Below are 14749 nucleotides of genomic sequence, written 5' to 3' on the forward strand. Positions count from 1 at the left end.
GACAAGAAATGAAATTGTAGACAAAAGGAAAATACAGTTACCACAAGGATAAAGATAAGGCTAAGAAAAAAAGAATGGGAACTGAATTAGATGCAGAATTCTTCAGGAGCTGGATAGCTTTGCAAAGCCAACAAGCTTGGAATAAAGTAGCAATGATTGTATACAGTTTGCCCCTAGCAACTAATGGAGAAAGCACAATGCTTTTGAAAGGGTGCTTTCCAAGATCATGCCTAATATATACCTCTATGAAAGTGATGAAAGTGTTTAATCCTTCTAAAAAAGCCATCAATTCCAGAGCTTTTATAGTTAAGTGGACTGAATATTTTAATTAAATATTAAGGCAGAATTTTGAAAGGAAACTAGAATGTAATGTGTGACCTGTTGTTATTTGGTCCCAAATTTTACAAGAGGTACTTTCTCCTTTGTGTATTGTTGCTTTGTTGATCCCTCCAGAACATTTTGTCTTCTCTCCCCTCCCTCCCTATCTTCATGCTTAACCATGGTCAATAGGTCTCAGCCTGTTTTTTGTATAATGCTTGTTCTATCAAAATATTCAGAAAAAAATTGATATAAAATGCAAAACATCTGGCAAATTTAGAAAGAAGCACAGATGGCCTTGCATCAGGAGGATTCTGTATATTCAAATATTTGGAAATGCGTGGTAAAAGAAACAAATGTGTTGATCTATCCTGAATCTTTTTTAACCTTAAATCAGGGGAGCAGACCTAGTAATTCTCATTTCCTATCCGGGAACGTATAAACAAGTAACATCTTCATGCCAGTGCACAATTCCCTTGCGTTCTCCTCAAGCCTCAGTTACACACGTGCGAGAAAGAAACCTAAAGCCCTGGCGAGCTTTTTCCTCCCCCTCCCTTTCAAAATAACTTTTGGAAACGCCACAGTCTCGGCTAAGATGTACAATTCACTCCAAAAGCCAAAGGATTTATGATGCATCTTTTTCTTTCGGCAAGATTGATGCTGGCCACAGTTCATCACAATGCAATTATAATAATATCTACGCTTTAACCGATTTAATCTCACCTCTTACTTCCCCCCCACCCAATCGGTTAGTCGTACACGCCCCTTCCCCCAGCCTTCTGGAGGAGGCGGAGCCGCAGCGCATCCTCGCACTCCCCGCGGAGGAGGCTCCTCTTCGTGGGCCAAGTCTGGCAGTAGATCTGCTGCAAGCAGGAGGGGTAGTCCCGTCGGCCCGGGAGGGGGAGGGTGGCTACATTGAGAGCCGCCCCCTTTCATTCCTGTTTCCCCATTGAGTCTCCCCTCCACTCTTAGCGAAGGGCGCCGAGGGGTAGCCAGGGAAGCAACTGAGGAGCTCAGCGCCGCCTCCTTTCTCTTCCTCTCTTCTTCCTCCCGCCTTTCCTCTTTTTCGCCTGGATCTGCGGAGATGAGCAGCGCTAGAGACCGACGCCTATCTCGGCAAACCTGGTGGGAGAGGCGACACTCGGGTTCCGGGCTTCCCTGAGGTGCCACGAGGATTCCGCCCGCCGGCGTCCGTCTGAACCTGAGTGGAGCGGCCGTCCCCTCGGCCAAGCGCTCCCGCCCTCCCTCCTCTGGATGCTACCGCTGCTGCTGGTCCACGGCTGCCCTCCCTGCGAGGGCGCGGGAGGCGGCGAGCTCGCATGGCGGCAGCGCAACGGCGGCGGCGGGCTTCGAAGGGGCGGCCCCGACAGCGTCCGAGGTTGCCGGGTCTGCGAGTGGTACGCTGGCGACGAGCAGCCCCGTGGCGGCGGGCACTTTGGCTTCTGGCCCTGGGGACCTCGCTGGGTCTGCTCCTGGCGTGGTCGTCTAATCGCCTTCTGCATTGGCTGGCCTTCCCGTCTCACACGACGGTGCGCACCGAGTGGAGCCGTCAGCTGGCCTTCCCTGCCGTCACGTTGTGCAACAATAATCCGCTCCGTTTCCCGCGCCTCTCCAAAGGCGACCTCTACTACGCCGGAAACTGGCTCGGCCTTCTTCTGCCAAACCGGACGGCGCGGCCGCTGCTTGCTGAGCTCCTGCGCGCCGAGCCGGAGCGACTGCGTTGGTTCGCCAAATTGGCCGACTTCCGCCTCTTCTTGCCACCGCGCCACTTCGGTGGCATCAGCGAAGAGTTCGTCGATCGCCTCGGGCACCGCCTCGACGACATGCTCCTCTCCTGCAAGTTCCGAGGCGAAATGTGCGGCCCGCATAACTTCTCTGCCGTGAGTAGAGGAAAAGAGGGATGAGAGACGAATGGGGTGGCTCCGCGGGGGCGGCGCCGTGGGAAAACCTGCGGATCAGCCCGTCAAGGCGAAATCCCGGTAGTTCCCGGTCGCCGCCCGCGCGGAGCCCCAGTAGTGATGGAAGAGAGGCTGTACCGTTTCGCGTAGTCTTTGCACCAGCTTTCTGTGGATAAGCTTTCAAGTGCCTGTTGAATGTCTAAAATCGTGCGGTTGGAAGTGTTAATATTTTATTATATCACTATATTACTATTATCTGTTTGAACAATTTAGGCGGGATAGCACTTTATTTGATCTTTAAACAATGTCTGAGAGAATAGCCTAAAATGACCCAGCTAATTTCCATGGCTGGAATGAGCTTAAAAAAGAGGGTCTCCCCAGTGCTGCTTTTGACATTTTAACCACTAATGGAGCCAGCTTTCTTTTCACTCTTATTTTTAACTGAAAGAATGTAAACATATGTGCCTTCCATTAGTGGGAAATAAGGCTATACCTGTTGAATGTCTGCATGTTCTATATTTAATAAAAGTGGCTTATGTAGAAAGAAGTTTGATACTGAGCAATGATGTATATACTTGTATTCTTTTAAAAAAGGAAATGTTTTCTTCCAAATATTTTTTAAATAGCTTTATGAAAAGCACTTTAAGTAAGTGAAGATTTTTCACTTCTCTGATTACACATCCTGAAAAGCAACGTCTATTGAATTATTTTTCCTTTTCATGCTTCTGTTTAGAGATACAGATACAGCTTTTCACATAGTGAAATGGAATACAGTAGAAAGAAGAATCTAACCTATTCTAACCTAATCTTAACTATTTTTATATTTTTTGGGGGGGAGGTGGGGATGTGCAGAGACTTAAGAGACATGTGTCCTGTTCTGGGCAGCTAGAAAATTGTGGTGCTGATGAAATACCTGGCAAAAGAGCAAAATTTGTGAAATAAATATCATTTCATTGAATTGAATATAACTTTTACTTTTCCTGACCATTCAGACTCCAAGGAGGAAAAGTAATGTTTTCCCTCCTTTAATTTTTTTGGAGCTGACTGAAGTCTATAAAAATGCAAGACTGATTTCTGTGTCTCTCTAAATGGGGAGTACTTGACATTTTATAACCAAAATCATGAGAAAGAAGCTGTGCAAACATGCATTATGGCAAGGGAAAGCAACAAGAGATAGAAGGTAACTTCTCTTCTCAGGACAGAGTAATGGCTGGTACAAATGCTTTTCTTAACAAGATGCTGGAGAGATATTTGAAACCAATTTCAGAATAGTGCTTGTGCCGTCTACAAATAAGCCTGGATGGATTCATTTTGGGTTCTGACCCCAAGCAGTTTAGAAATGTGTTACAAGTATAGTAACTTGGCAACAATAAAAATAACTCATATAATGTAATATTGTCTGGATAATCATGATATTAGTGATTAAAGATCTGTATTTTAAAAGATGATGCTGTCAACAATGGATAGTGTATCAGGAAGTGGCCCCATAACCTTACATTTAAAACAATTGTAATTTTGTGTGTAATGTTAAACAAATGGTTCATAAGTCAAACAGCAAGCATGTGCATAATAAAGCCCAACATTAATACATATTTAAGCTATTAATTCGAGAAATCTTGTGCTCTCTGCAGTAATATGAATAGAAGGTGGTTTCAAGCCAGGGAGACCTACCAAAAGTGCTTCGATATAGGTAGTCCTTGAGTTACAACTGTGAGACTGCCCGTCATGTTCGTAACTTGTGATAGTCGTAAAATGGGTAAGTCATGTGACTAACCCAAGTTTATGACCTTTTTGTGGTGGGTTGTTAAGCATGGTTTTGCAAAAACCATAAGTCAATGCTGGTTTTCAGCAAAACTCCCATAAAACATAGCCATGTGTTTGGGATGCTGCAAATGGCTATAAATATGGCTCAGTTGCTGAGTATCCGAAGCACAATCATGTGATTGTGGGGATGAGGCCCAACTATTGGAATTTTGAATCCCGGTAATAACTATCCCCTTGTAGGTCTGTCAGAACTTTGAATGATCACAAGTCGAGGACTACCTATATTAAATCAATAACATTCATTTTATGTTGTTCCATTTTTTTGGGTAAGGCTTGAGACTAAACTATTTTGTTATCTTTCACAACAGAAGCTCATTCATATCAGAAAAAAGATCTTCTATCACAGAGCTTCCCAGATGTTGTTAGCCTGCAATTCCAATCTTTTTGACTGCTAGTAATTCTGGCTATGATTTCCCCTGCTTCAGTTCTGCCAATTACTATACTAATCTCACTGTCTGGTCCTATTCTGAATGGACTACTGTAATGTGCTCTACACGGGGCTGCCTTCAGAGGATATTCGGAAGCTTCAGCTCAGGGGTGAAATCCAGCAGGTTCTGACAGGTTCTGGAGAACCAGTAGCGGAAATTTTGAGTAGTTTGGAAAACTGGCAAATACCACCTCTAGCTGGCCCCAGAGTGGGGTGGGAATGGAGATTTTGCAATATCCTTTTCCCAGGAGTGAGGAGGGAATGGGGATTTTGCAGTACCTTTCCCCTGGAGTGGGGTGGGAATGGAGATTTTGCAGTATTCTTCCCCTGCCACGCCCACCAAGCCACGCCATGCCACGTCACGCCCACAGAACAGGGAGTAAAAAAAATTGGATTTCACCACTGCTTCAGCTGGTGCAAAATGTAGCTGCATGGGCAGTTGCATGTTTCTTTAGAGCACACTTGTTACGTTCTGTGAGCAGTGTTGGTTACCAGTTTGCTTCAGGGTCCAATTTAAGGTGCTGTTTTTGACTTTTAAAGCCCTACATAGCATGGGACCAGGTTATCAGAGGGACTGCCACTCCTTGATTCCATCTACCTGTCCCATCAGGTCCAGCAGAGACTTGCATGTTATGGAATCCCATCTGCCAAGAAATTCCATAAGGTGGTGTCTAGGAGATGAACCTTTGCTGCCTTGGTACCCACTCTTTAGAATAGCGTTGCCCTTTAAGTGGTTAGCTCCAACCCTTATGGTCTTTGGGAAAGCTCTTAAAACATGGGGAGGTGGTTTTCACCAGGCCTGGGCATCCCCTGACAGTGAGGAACCCTCGCAGTAGCTGTACCGCACTAAACTATTTCTGATTTTAATCCTCTCATGATCCTTGTTTTATTAATTATTTTGATAAATTATTGGTAAGTAATAAATTGATAAATTATTGGTTTCATTGTTTGCTGCCCAGCTTTTGTGAGATGGGCAGCAATATAAACTTGATAATTATATTTATTCTGAAGAAAATTATAACTCCTGTTCTTCCATTAAAACAGTAAAATGAGAGGAGGTATAAAGACTTTTACTTTAAAGCAGTCACATCTATTCTTGTGAAAATTAGCAGGAGAAAGCATTTTGCAGTCAATGGTATGTCCTTTCCAAAACTTCTTCATTAGAAAGCAAAGTTAAGAAGAATTACAGTAAGTAAATGCTCATAGGATATCACTGAAAGGGCATTTCTTTTTTAAAGGTAGGAAACGTAAACTGACGAACAAAAGTTCTGAGGATAAAAGGTGCACAATCAACATTTCCTAATCTCTCCTTTAATCTGTATTTTTTATGTGAAAGAAGAAAGGATAAGGTACCTGGAAGTAATAATTGTATTTAATTGATCTAATTTTAATAAACTTGATTTATAAAAAGCTGGTCCCTTTTATTCTTAGTCTTCCCAGTTTTCGTGTGTAGCTCCAACATGACAGTGGCAGTGAGCAAAATACCCTTCCTATTGCTACTGTTGGACCATAACTTCCATGTGTAGCAGGTCAAAGGCTCTCATAGTAAAATGTGATAAGCATTTATTTCTGAAGTATGGTTTGTGGTGTTTGTGTGAATGTAAGCTTGTATTTAATGGCAGGAGTAAATTAAATTCAGAGCAGGTATCCAGGCTCTGTTTAAGAGCTTGCAACAGGTTCGATAGATTTGAAAAGTAATGCAGAAAGTAATCCAAGAAATCAGGCAGGTGACATGATTTTATGACAGAAAGGAAATTGGAGGTGTCCCCGGTAGTGGGTTCTACTTACCTTTGGTACTGGTTCGGAACTGGAAGCGCTCGCACATGGTGTTTCTGCGCATGTGCAGAACCTTCTGCGCATGTGCAGAGCATCCATGATGACGTCCGGGCGGGTGGGGGGCCCCTCCCACTACCACCAGTTTTCCTGAACCAGGGCAAACCAGTAGAAACCCACCACTGAGTGTCCCCCCCCAAAATTGGAAATTGTTGACACTAATAAAGAATTAAAGAGTTTTTAAAATATAATTAGAAAAACCAGAAAGTAATTGATAGTTACATCATACATTATACAGCTGCAAAACTGCAAAGTTTGGCAGGCCAATAGAAATGTTCTCAGATTTAATTCTCATCATATAAGCAGTTCTCCACTTATGATTGGTAGTTTTATAATCTTTCAAAGCTAACAATGGTTTCCAAATCTGGGCAGTGTAAAATGTTCTGCCCTCCCCACAGTCATGTATGATTGCACTTCAGGAATTTGGCTTTACGATCAGTTGCAATGTCCTGTGGTCATGTGACTGTGCTTTGGGGTAGGGCAGGGGGTTGGCGTGTTTTTCCAGTTTCAAGCAAAAAAAAATTGCCCATTTGGATGGCACCATTCATTTAATGACTGTCAAAAAATGTTGAAAAACCAAGTCCCAGTCTTGACTTACAACTGCAATGATTTATGACCAGATTTCTAGTCCCAGTTGTGGTTGTATGTTGTAGATTACCTGTATCTAGCAAGGGGATTTGTTGTACTAACTTAATGGATGAAGATAACTAAGACTTCAAGATCACTGCTCTTTCATTTTGGAGGAAACTATTGTTAAGCCGTTCTTTGATTTTCTATTGCTTATTGCAAGTCCTTCTGCAATTACACAATTTGTCAACACTCTGTCTTGACAATATGGTTGAAAATGTGTTAAATTAAATTGTTTTTTTTTTAAATAATTCATTGAAACTCTTTCAAAAAGTTAAAAACTAATCCAAACTAATGTAAAGGGAAAAAAGGAAGAAAGCAAAGAGCAAATAATGTGCAAGAAAAAAAGAAAAAGTTTAAGCAAAACAAAAAAAGAAAAATATTTAAAAAGTGGTTTCCAAAATGTTTTTCTTCTCATCCAATCAGCTTCTCTTGGGTGAGTAGCAAAACGTTTTCCAAGAAAACACCAAAAATGTCCAATTTCTTTTCGGGGGGAAAAAATACATTTGGTAGTAGTCCTAAATTTTTGAGCTGGCGTCTTTCAAACTTCTAAATACTCAAGATCTGTAGGAAACCATATATTCAAACAATTCCTTAAGTAGCACTGTGCAAGATGCTTCAGTTTCAGGCAAGTTTATATAAAATATTTCTAGACTTATCTCATTACACTACATTTTTCTAGTCAATATTCAGACCATAAATAAGAGCAGTTTAAAGAACATCAGAAGACATCACATATAAAAACAAGTAATATGTAGGTGTTTGACTTTGTGAATGGGACATTAGGCCACTTTGATTTACTCCAATGCCAGCGCTCTTTGGAAGAATCAGTTGAGTTCACACAGATATACCACAGAATATATTCATCAAATACAATCCTGTGTAATACATGCATATGCTGCCCCAGGAGTTCTCACCAATTCAGAACCATCATAAATGTTAAAGTTACTGTGGCATTGCTTGTGCTGTAGGAGAAACTGACCTACCAGAAATGGATCCAGCTATCCTGGAGGAGGAAGCAGTGCGGGCACTCAACCAGTTGCCTAGCCACAAAATCCTAGGAAGGGATCGAATTCCTGCAGAGTTGTTGAGACCACTGCCAACAAAAGTATTGGCAGCATTTTGCCAAAGTGTATTGAATTCAGTGGCCAAAAGATGGAAAAGTTCAATATTTATTCCAATATTTAAGAAGGTGATACAAAAGACTGTTTTAACCACTGAACTATAGCCTTGATACCAAACATGAGTAAAATCCCTTGAAGGTAATTCAGCAACATTTGAATCCAACCGCCAATAGAGAACTGCCTGATGTACAAGCAGGATTATGGAAAAGGATCATATTGCCAATCTCTGTTGGATGATGGAAAAAGCAAAGGGATTCCAAGAGGCACTCTACATGTGCTTCATTGGCTACACAAAAGTCTTCAACTGTGTTGATCATGACAAATCCTGGAACTGCCTCGAAGAACTGGAAATATCACCACACTACATCCAGCTCATTCAGCCATTGTACTGTGGTCAGTCAGCCACTGTAAGAATGATATATGGAGATACAAAATGGTTCAGAATTGGAAGAAACACTCGGGAAGATTGCATCCTGTCACATATACTATTCAACATGTACACAGACATAGTTATGAGAAATGCACATTTGGAGGAATCTACCATTGGGGTTAAATTCAATGGTAGGAATATCTATAACATCTGATACGCAGATGATACCTCAATGCTTGCGGAAAGCAAGGAGGAGTAGCTAATCCTGAAAGGCAAAGATGTTAGTAAAAAATTTGGACTGTACCTTGACAAAACAAAGATAACAACAACTGCAGAGAACATATGGCCAAAGTACAGATTGACAAGGAGACCATCGAAACACTAAAGGAATTCATCTTCCTAGGCTCTTAACATCAATCAAAGTGGTGACTGCAGCCCTAAGATCAGAAGGTGGATGAACCTTGGAAGAACAGTGATGTTATTCATGCCAGAATAATGTTTTGAAGAGTAAAGACATCTGCCTCACAAACTAATGGCGATTAGTTAATGCAATAATTTTTCCAATGGCGTGCAATACTTGAATTCTGAAATGGCTGATAGGGGAAGGGTAGACACCTCTGAACTATGGTATTTGAAGTGACTATTACACATCCCATGGACTGAAAAAATACAAAGACGTCCTAGACCGAGCCTCACCAAAAATAGCACTTGAAGCCAAAATCAACAAATAGAGGCTGTCATACTTTGGTTATATAATGAGAGCTGACTCACTCAAAAAGTCAATTGTTCTGGGAGTGATCAACGGAAAAAGGAGAAGGGGCTGCCCTAGTACCTGTTGGCTAAATACTATAAATGATGACACTGGGATGACCATGGTGGATCTGAAGGAGACGGGTGCGAGACAGAGGGGCATGGAGAGTTGAGATCCACAAAATGGCAAAGGGTCGGATACGGCTGAATAGCTGATGACGATGCTTATGGCTGAATAGAAATTTATAACAGATTTTCTGTTCTATGAAGTAGAAGCATCTGATTATTATGGCTGAAACTAATCGATAGGGTATGTATGTATGTATGTACAGTGTGCATCTGATAGACCCTGAGAGGTTCCTGACGGAGCTTGGGCCATTTCCTGAAAATCTGGCCCACGGCATGGCTGAAGAACTAGTTGTGGCCTGGGAACAGGCCGCGGCTGGAGCTTTGGACCCTGTTGTGCCTTTGCGGCCTCTGACCCGGCGCAGAACTCAGCTGGCCCCTTGGTTCTCCAAGGGGCTGAGGGAGATGAAACACCGGAGAAGACGCCTAGAGAGTACCTGGAGGTCCAGTCGTTCCGAAGCTGATCGGACACTAGTTAGGTCTTATTCTAAGACCTACCTAGTGGCAATGAGGGAGGCGAAGCGTTCTTATGCCTCCACCCTCATTGCGTCGGCAGATAACCGCCCGGCTGCCCTGTTTTGGGTGACCCGCTCTCTCCTTCATCAGGAGGTACGGGATGACCCTTTGCAGGGACGTGCCGAGGAGTTTAGTGGTTATCTATACGATAAAATCGCTCAGCTCCGGGATGGTCTGGACTGAAATTGGGATGATCCAAGTGAGAGGGCGGAGCCATGTCTTGTCGAGATTGTTTGGGATGAGTTTGATCTTGTGACTCCCGAGGACGTGGACAGGTTGTTGGGGAGGCTCCACGCCACTACATGTTTACTGGACCCATGCCCTTCCTGGTTGGTGTTGGCCACACAGGAGGTGACACGAGGCTGGTTCCAGGGGATTATCAACGCTTCTTTGTTGGAAGGGGTTTTCCCTGCCGCCTTGAAAGAGGCGGTGGTGAGACCCCTCCTCAAGAAGCCTTCCCTGGACCCAGCTATTCTGGGTAATTATCGTCCGGTCTCCAACCTTCGCTTTGTTGCGAAGGTTGTAGAGAGTGCTGTGGCGCGGCAGCTGCCCCAATACCTGGATGAAGCTGTCTATCTAGATCCGTTCCAGTCCAGCTTCCAACCCGGATACAGCACGGAGACAGCTTTGGTCGCGTTGGTGGATGATCTCTGGAGGGCCAGAGACAGGGGTTATTCCTCTGCCCTGGTCCTGTTAGATCTCTCAGCGGCTTTTGATACCATCGACCATGGTATCTTGCTGCGCCGGTTGGGGGGATTGGGAGTAGGAGGCACCGTTTATCGGTGGTTCTCCTCCTATCTCTCTGACCGGTTGCAGATGGTGTTGACAGGGGGGTAGAGGTCGGCCGCAAGGCGCCTCACTTGTGGGGTGCCGCAGGGGTCGATTCTCTCGCCCCTCCTGTTCAACATCTATATGAAGCCGCTGGGTGAGATCATCAGCGGCTTTGGGGTGAGATACCAGCTGTACGCTGACGACACTCAGCTGTACTTCTTCACCCCGGGCCACCCCAACAAAGCTGTTGAAGTGCTGTCCCGGTGTTTGGAAGCCGTACGGGTCTGGATGGGGAGGAACAGGCTCAAGCTCAATCCCTCCAAGACGGAGTGGCTGTGGATGCCGGCACCCCGATTCAGTCAGCTGCAGCCGTGGCTGACTGTTGGAGGTGAGTTATTGGCCCCAAAGGAAAGAGTGCGCAACTTGGGTGTTCTCCTGGATGAATGGCTGTCGTTTGAAGATCATTTGACGGCCGTCTCCAGGAGGGCTTTTCACCAGGTTCGCCTGGTTTGCCAGTTGCGCCCCTTCCTTGATCGGGATGCCTTATGCACAGTCACTCATGCTCTTGTCACCTCCCGCTTGGATTATTGCAATGCTCTCTACATGGGGCTACCCTTGAAGTGCACTCGGAGGCTTCAGTTAGTCCAGAATGCAGCTGCGCGGGTGATAGAGGGAACTCCACGTAGCTCCCATATAACACCTCTCCTGCGCAGACTGCACTGGCTGCCTGTGGTCTCTCGGGTGCACTTTAAGGTTTTGGTTACTACCTTTAAAGCGCTCCATGGCTTAGGGCCCGGGTACTTACGGGACTGCCTACTGTTACCTCATGCCTCCCACCGACCCGTACGCTCACACAGAGAGGGACTTCTCAGGGTGCCGTCTGCCAAACAATGTTGGCTGGCGGCCCCCAGGGGAAGATCCTTCTCTGTGGGGGCTCCTACCCTCTGGAACGAACTTCCCCCTGGTTTACGCCAAATATCTGACCTTCGGACCTTTCGCCGCGAATTGAAAACGTATTTATTTACTCGCGCGGGGCTGGCTTAAATTTTGTTGTATTTTTAAATTTGAATTTTAATGGGTTTTTAGAATTTTAAATGTTTTAAAGTTTTCGGCCAATTGTATAATAAGTTTTTTAATTTTGTTTTAATTGTATATTGTATTGTTTGGGTTTTTATTCTGGCTGTACACCGCCCTGAGTCCTTCGGGAGAAGGGCGGTATAGAAATCTAATAAATAATAATAATAATAATAATAACTTTGGAGTCAGTTTTTGCTTCCTGGCAACAATCTGAACTAGTCCTTGCTGTTTTCTTGGCCAGGTTTTATGGAAACCTTTGCTTTCTTCCTAGGGCTGATAGAGAATGCCCCAGTTACCCTGCTAGCTTTATTCCTAAAGTGTAACTAAAACTGTCAGTTTCCCGGTATCTAGCCTGATGCCTTAACCTACGTGCTAAACTGGCTCTACTTTATCCAATATTTTTGTTTAAAAGTCAGATGACAATATATGTGCTAAGAGATGCTTAGGTTTAAAAGCAATTCGATAATGCAGAAGCTTAAGACAACATGTTCCTGGGACATAGCTAATTAGCTTTGAAAATGAAAATTGTTTAGGATTGGGAATCATAATCCATCCTTGAAATCCCTAATCCTTGGTTGGCTGTAGTGGTTCTGTACTCTGTATAAAAGCTTTTCCTCTATACTTTTTGCAGCCCCCCTTTTTTCTTGTGAGATAATTTTTTTTAGTATTGAAAACAGGAAGACGGACCTACTCAGAATCTTGCAACCAAAGATAAATCTTGAAGGAACTGGTACCCAGTGACATTCTATAAGTCACATACTACCTGACACATCTATTCAATTCACAGGTCTCACTGAGGCTGTGATCTTTGTGGCTAAATCCAGATTGAGGAAAGTTTGAACAGGGAAACCTGTGCTCACAAGGTCAGCAAATAATGATATAATTTCTTTTCACCTGCTTGCTAATTCTACACTATTTCCTCTGCAGTGGAGAGCCATAATTCTCACTTTGGCAGTAACCCTTACGCCTCAGGGTTGTGATATTGTAGCATCTTGACAGAAGCCAGACTGGTAAGAATATTAGTTTCTCCCCTGCCATCATCTGAAGTTCAGTTCCCTTTTCTTCCATTTGAAAAATGCCTTTCAGCACAAAAAATACCTGTTATCAATGTTGCTCTTTTTGAGAACTAGAAGGACAGCATCCAAAAAGAGCCATGATTAATGGCTTTGGGGAACCTGGATTCCTTGTGGAATCTAGCTATTTTCTAGAACTGACTGCATTTGTTATATTCTGGTTGAATCTGGGTAACATGGGCTGATAGGATAGAAAAAGGTTGGATGTCCTCTTTTTGCTTTAGTGTTGTGGCCATAATCACCAATGTTCTTTTCTTCTTGGTAATTTTTTTTATTTGTTTCAAAGATAGTATGTTAAAAAAAACCTGCAAGAACAAAAAAGACAAGAATTACAAGCACAACACAACAAAACAAAAATAAAAAAGTGTGTAAGTGTGGGAAAAGAGACAGAAAAAGAGGTTTACTTGTGAAGCAGAGGCTTATCAGAAAAATATGGGGAAAGTATTAATATAAGATTTAATTATAACAGAAATTACAAAACGGATGAAAGATGATCAACTGGAACTGATCGAGTTGGCAGAGATGGTGAAATTAACTATATGGCTTAGAGACAATGTTTTGGATAAGAGAATGGAAGCTATCCATGGAGTTTAATATAGCAATAGACTGTTAATGGGCCCTTTAAGATTAGCTTATTTCTTTGGGCTGCTAGTTAATAGTAGTTATTTCTTTTATAGCTAACAGATACGGGGGTCATTCTGATTGGTAGATATTAAATTTCTATATTTGAGTTATTTTTTAAAAAAACTCTATTTAACAAATAGTAATATAGTAAATATTGCAAGTATAGATGCAAAAATATATAATTATTTTTAAACCCATTATGCAAAGCGGGGTATTTATTACATTTATTTGAGACATATTTGTCAACAGTCAACCAGGGTGGCCAATGTATCATATTTTTCGGAGTATAAGACACACCTTTCCCCCCCCTAAAAGAGGCTGAAAATGTGGCTGCGTCTTATACTCTGAGTGTAGCTTTTCCGAAGCTTTTTTTCAGCCCTAATGAGGCGCTAATGAGGCCCTAGTGAGTGAAGTGATCTTCCCAGCTTTGCCTGCTTCCTTGACTCTCCGCTTTGCTTTAACGAGGTGCTAGCGAGTGAAACTATCTCCATGCTTTTCTCAACTCTCAGTTGTTCTTTAGAAGCTTTTTTTCAGCCCTAACTAGGCACTAGCCGAGTGAAGCGATCTCCCCTTTTCTCGTTGCTGCTTTCTCTCAGCTGTGCCTTAGAAGATGTTTTTTATCCCCAAGCAGGGGATAAAACACCAGCAAACTAATGTGCTGAAGCTGACCAGACTAAGGACACTAGCCAAATGAATATCTGGTAGGCAGATTTCCCCCCCCCCCTATTTTCCTCCTCAAAAACTAAGCTGCATCTTATACTCCAGTGCGTCTTATACTCCGAAAAAAAAGGGTATGTTTAATGTTAGTTTTATATATGTCTGCACACTAAAAACAATAGCATTTAGACTTACATGTATCGCTTCATAGCAGTGGTGGAATTAATTTTTTTTTACTACTAGTTCTGTGGCTTGGTGGGCATGGTAGGGGAAGGATACTGCAAAATCCCCATTCCCTCCCCACTCCTGGCGGAAGGATATTGCAAAATCTTCATTCCCATCCCACTCTGGGACCAGCCAGAAGTGGTAATTTGCTTGTTCTCTGAACTACTCAAAATTTCTGCTATCGGTTCTCCAGAACTGTCAGAGCCTGCTGAATAGCATCCCTGCTTCCTAGCTTCCTTACAGTCCTCACTAAGCAGTTTACAGAGTCAGTCTGTTGCCCCCAGGAAAATGGATCCTCAGAAGGGTGGATGGCTGAGCGAACCTTCAGTCAGTGAGAATTGAACTGCCAAACTGCTGGCAGCCTACAGTCATCAGAAGTAGCCTGCAATACTGCATTCTAACCACTGTACCACCACGGCTCTTCACCACTAATGTTGAACCCTTCTGACCTAGACTGCCTAAGGTGAGAAATTGTGCTGATTTTGCCACAGTGGTGAAAAGAGTAAAAT

The 14749-nt window shown here is 43.3% G+C and overlaps 1 protein-coding gene across 5 annotated transcripts in view; it reads left to right on the forward strand.

Annotated features, from left to right (window-relative positions):
* Window positions 1-14749, forward strand: part of PRR29 (proline rich 29) — a 709947-nt gene that overhangs the window by 473809 nt on the left and 221389 nt on the right. For 2 of the 5 annotated variants that reach the window (XM_058180921.1, XM_058180922.1), the window contains exon 1: window positions 1111-2198. The exons of 2 other annotated variants lie outside the window; for them this stretch is intronic. In XM_058180921.1, coding sequence (XP_058036904.1) covers window positions 1638-2198 — 561 coding nt within the window. In that variant the 5' untranslated portion in view covers window positions 1111-1637. Of the gene's footprint in view, window positions 1-1110; window positions 2199-14749 lie in introns of those variants that run through there. One more of the 5 variants, XM_058180925.1, reaches the window with a different exon arrangement.

This window comes from Ahaetulla prasina, chromosome 4 (assembly GCF_028640845.1).
Source record: "Ahaetulla prasina isolate Xishuangbanna chromosome 4, ASM2864084v1, whole genome shotgun sequence".
Taxonomy (NCBI): Eukaryota; Metazoa; Chordata; class Lepidosauria; order Squamata; family Colubridae; genus Ahaetulla; species Ahaetulla prasina.